Below are 4,010 nucleotides of genomic sequence, written 5' to 3' on the forward strand. Positions count from 1 at the left end.
AAGGAGGGATGAATGATGTCGGAAAGGAACGGGGTCGGTATGGGGGTCGCAGGGAAAACCCACAAAGAGTGGTAGGCCCGGTCGTTGACATGTCACACGTCTCGGGTCTTTACACCACGTGTGTGGGGGCTTAATTGTGCAACTTGAGCTGCTTCAGCCTATATATATATCCACGCAGGACTAAACATTTCCACACATTCACACCATTCCTCTCTCTCTCTCTCTCTCTCTCTAGATATTTCTCTCTCTAGATCTTCTCTCCGGGTGTTGAGCTCTGTCGGGCTGAGTATTCAGTTCAGTGAGAGTAACGTACATCAATATTGGTAGAAACAGGGTCATAGAACTTCGTGAGTGTTGGGGGTTGGGTTTATTGTCAGGGGAACATAACACCTCAATTATTTGAAAAATCTCCTTCTTCGCAAAAAAAAAACCCTCTCTCTCTCACTCTCTCTAAAATTGGAGCATTTTGCTCTCTCTCTAACTGACAGAAGGAGTGTTTTTTTGATTGGGAGTAGATGGGGGAGAACGGGGTGAGGAAGCAGTATTTGCAGGTGGAGAGCCAGACCAGAGTGTATGGGGACATGGCCATCGATATGCAGCATCAGGGGTCGAAGTGCTACGACGACGATGGGCGTCTCAAGAGGACCGGCACGGTCTGGACCGCGAGCGCCCACATAATCACCGCCGTGATCGGCTCCGGCGTTCTCTCTCTAGCCTTTGCCATTGGGCAGCTCGGCTGGGTCGCCGGCCCGACCGTGATGGTCCTCTTCTCCTTTGTGACCTACTACACCTCCACCTTGCTCTCCGACTGTTACAGGTCCGGAGACCCGCTCACAGGAAAACGAAACTACACTTACGTGGATGCTGTCAGAGCCAACATGAGTAAGCTCCCCTCCCTCTTTCTCTCTCTAACTCTGGATTATCCCCTCTCTCTCTCTCTCTTTATGTAACTGAGCTGTTTTTTACCTTCTCTGGTTTGATTTCAGGTGAGTTTAATGTCCGATTGTGTGGATGGCTTCAGTACGCCGGACTCGTTGGAGTGGCAATTGGCTACACCATTGCTTCGTCTATAAGTATGATGTAAGAGCTATATCTCTCTCTCTATGAACTGGTTTCTCCAATCTGTTTCTCTCTCTAAACACAATGGGTTGGGTTTAACAGGGCGATAAAGAGGTCGAACTGTTTCCATGAAACTCGAGGCAAGAATCCATGCCACGTATCGAGCAACCCTTACATGATAATGTTTGGCATCACCGAAATCGTGCTCTCTCAGATCCCGGACTTCGATCAGATCTGGTGGCTCTCCTTTCTCGCTGCCGTCATGTCCTTCACCTACTCCTCCATCGGCCTCGGCATGGGCATAGGCAAAGTTGCAGGTAAAAAAACAAATATACAACCCTGTGTAGCAGGGAGTCGGCACTTTAATCATTATGTTGTAGTTTCCATTCCAACCGACACCATTTCTTTATACTCACTCACTCGCACTCTAACACCATTTCTTTATACTCACTCGCTCGCACTCTAATCACTATGTTGTGGCTTCCATTCCAACCGAGACCGTTTCTTTATACTGACTCCCCCTTCCCTTTGTCGCTTTTATTGCACAGTGAACGGGACAATCAAAGGGAGCATGACAGGGATCAGCATCGGCGCTATGACCCACGCAGGCCCGATCACGGCGATGCAGAAAGTGTGGCGCACCTTCCAAGCCATGGGCGACATAGCCTTCGCTTACTCTTACTCCATAGTCCTTATAGAGATTCAAGACAGCCTGAAATCTCCGCCGTCTGAGGCCAAGACCATGAGAAAGGCCACCATGATCAGCGTCACCGTGACCACCATATTCTACATGCTCTGTGGGTGCATGGGATACGCAGCCTTCGGTGACCAGGCCCCCGGCAATTTGCTCACCGGCTTCGGCTTCTACAACCCATACTGGCTCCTCGACATCGCGAACGCCGCCATCGTGGTCCACTTGGTGGGTGCTTACCAGGTCTATTGCCAGCCCCTGTTCGCCTTCGTCGAGAAATACGCCGTGCGGAAGTGGCCGAAGAGTTGGTTCATTAACCACGAGTTCGAGCTCAGGGTCCCATTCTACAGCAAATCCTTCAGCCTGAATCTCTTTAGGTTGGTGTGGAGGACGTCCTTTGTGTGCATGACCACTCTCATTGCCATGCTCTTCCCTTTCTTTAATGGCGTGGTGGGGATCCTTGGGGCTTTTGGGTTTTGGCCATTGACTGTGTATTTCCCTGTGGAGATGTATATTTCACATATGCACATACCCAAGTGGTCCACTAAGTGGGTTTGCCTTCGGGCCCTGAGCTTGGCTTGTCTCGTTATCTCCATGCTTGCAGCTACTGGATCAGTTGCAGGCATGATTTTTGAGATGAAGGCAGCTTACAGACCCTTCCATACAAACTACTGAGATCACATCTCTTTCCCTCTCTACATCTTTCTCTTTCTCTCTCTAAACCCCACCTCTTTCTCCTGTCCCCATCTCTCTCTTTTCCCTTTTCTCTCTCTTTTTCAATTGAATAACATGTAATATTGTAATTGTTATTATGTGGGCTTTGGAAGGGATTTTGTTTGTTGTAAATGAATGGAAAAACCAGTGGTGCTGGTGGGCTTACATGAAAATCCAAAATCTCAATATGCCAAAATGAAAGGCAAAGGCCCTGTTTGGAAGCATGTACAACTTTTTACGATTTTCACATTCCCAGTGAAATGGAAAAGGGGGTTAAAAAGTAAGGGAATCGAATTCTCTACTCTTTTATCTTAATGCCTACTTCTCAGTGACTTAGTGGATGTAGTCGCATATTTTATCGATGTGGTTCTTTTTGTACGTAAAAATATTCACCAAAGAATAAAAGTAACCGGAGTGACGACATTCCAAACAAAATTTAGAGAGAGAAAGGACATGGAACAAATTTAATTAATTTAGAGAGAGAATGGACATGGAACTTGGAAGGTGGTGCAAGTTGTTTCGTGGTTGCTGTTGGGAGGTGGTGCTATTAGCCTGCCGCAGTTTGCCAAGACGCCGCGAACCGACCGCCTAACTTTGTCCTGTGCGCCACTCAAACCATTGGACCTACCTCTCTGTTACGGGTCGGGTGGCAACGACCTGGGTAAAGAAATAAAAAAAACCTTAGCCATGCTCTTGGGCTGCAGTTTGTGACGATCGGGCCGGGCTTGTTGAGGTGAAAATGGACTTGGACCTGACCTTGGAGCCGAGGGGTACACCGTATCCGCGTCCAGGTATGAGTCTGAAAATTGGACCCCACAGGTCAGGTGTCCAAATTTTGGACCCCAAACCTTGTTTGGGTTCAGGTCCCATCGGGTCAGGATCTGGCAATACTTTTTGGGTCCTAAAATATTTTATATATTTCAATATATCTAAATGCATAGATGTTTTAATTTTTGAGTTGGGTCCAATCGGGTCCAGATCCAACTGAACTTGACCCCAAACATTATTTGGGTTCAGGTCCCATCGGGACAGGATCAGGCAATACTTGTTGGGTCCAAAAATATTTTATATATTTCAATATATCTAAATACATAGATATTTTAATTTTTGAGTTGGGTCCAATCGGATCTAGATCCAACCGAACTTGAACCCTACCCGACCCGTTGCGACCCCTACAGGCTATGCTCCTCGGCTCATTACCAGCCCTACTTTATCTACCATGCGGATTTAAGCTAACAAATGCACGTCTTTCTCTATCTTAAATACGCCTGATTCTTTGTTGTATACGCTTATTTCTCACAAATGCACGTCTTCCTCTATCTTATATACGCTTGTTGTATAGGCTTATTTCTCGCCCTGCTTTTGGTAACTGTCCCATCTCTGTTTTCTCTATGACAGTGAAATTTTGGATTATTTCTTGACTTTATTTCTCTCTTTGGGCAATAGCCATGTTAGTCTTCTGTCTATAGTATCTATGATTGTGTTTTATGAGGATGAATATTGACCCATTTTGAAGGATTTTTTTTTTTTTCAATGCTGAATTGGG

At 46.4% G+C, this 4,010-nt stretch overlaps 1 protein-coding gene across 1 annotated transcript; it reads left to right on the top strand.

Annotated features, from left to right (window-relative positions):
* Positions 1-200: 200 nt before the first annotated feature.
* LOC18436915 (amino acid permease 4) lies at positions 201-2,748 on the top strand. Its single transcript, XM_006847136.4, has 4 exons — positions 201-882; positions 987-1,080; positions 1,162-1,376; positions 1,608-2,748. Exons 1-4 carry the CDS (start codon positions 516-518, stop codon positions 2,423-2,425), a joined length of 1,494 nt encoding a protein of 497 aa, XP_006847199.1. The 5' UTR covers positions 201-515; the 3' UTR covers positions 2,426-2,748.
* The last annotated feature ends 1,262 nt before the right edge of the window (positions 2,749-4,010 follow it).

The sequence above is a fragment of the Amborella trichopoda genome, chromosome 11 (assembly GCF_054954075.1).
Source record: "Amborella trichopoda isolate Santa Cruz 75 chromosome 11, AtrichopodaSantaCruz75HAP2 v2.0, whole genome shotgun sequence".
Classification (NCBI taxonomy): Eukaryota; Viridiplantae; Streptophyta; class Magnoliopsida; order Amborellales; family Amborellaceae; genus Amborella; species Amborella trichopoda.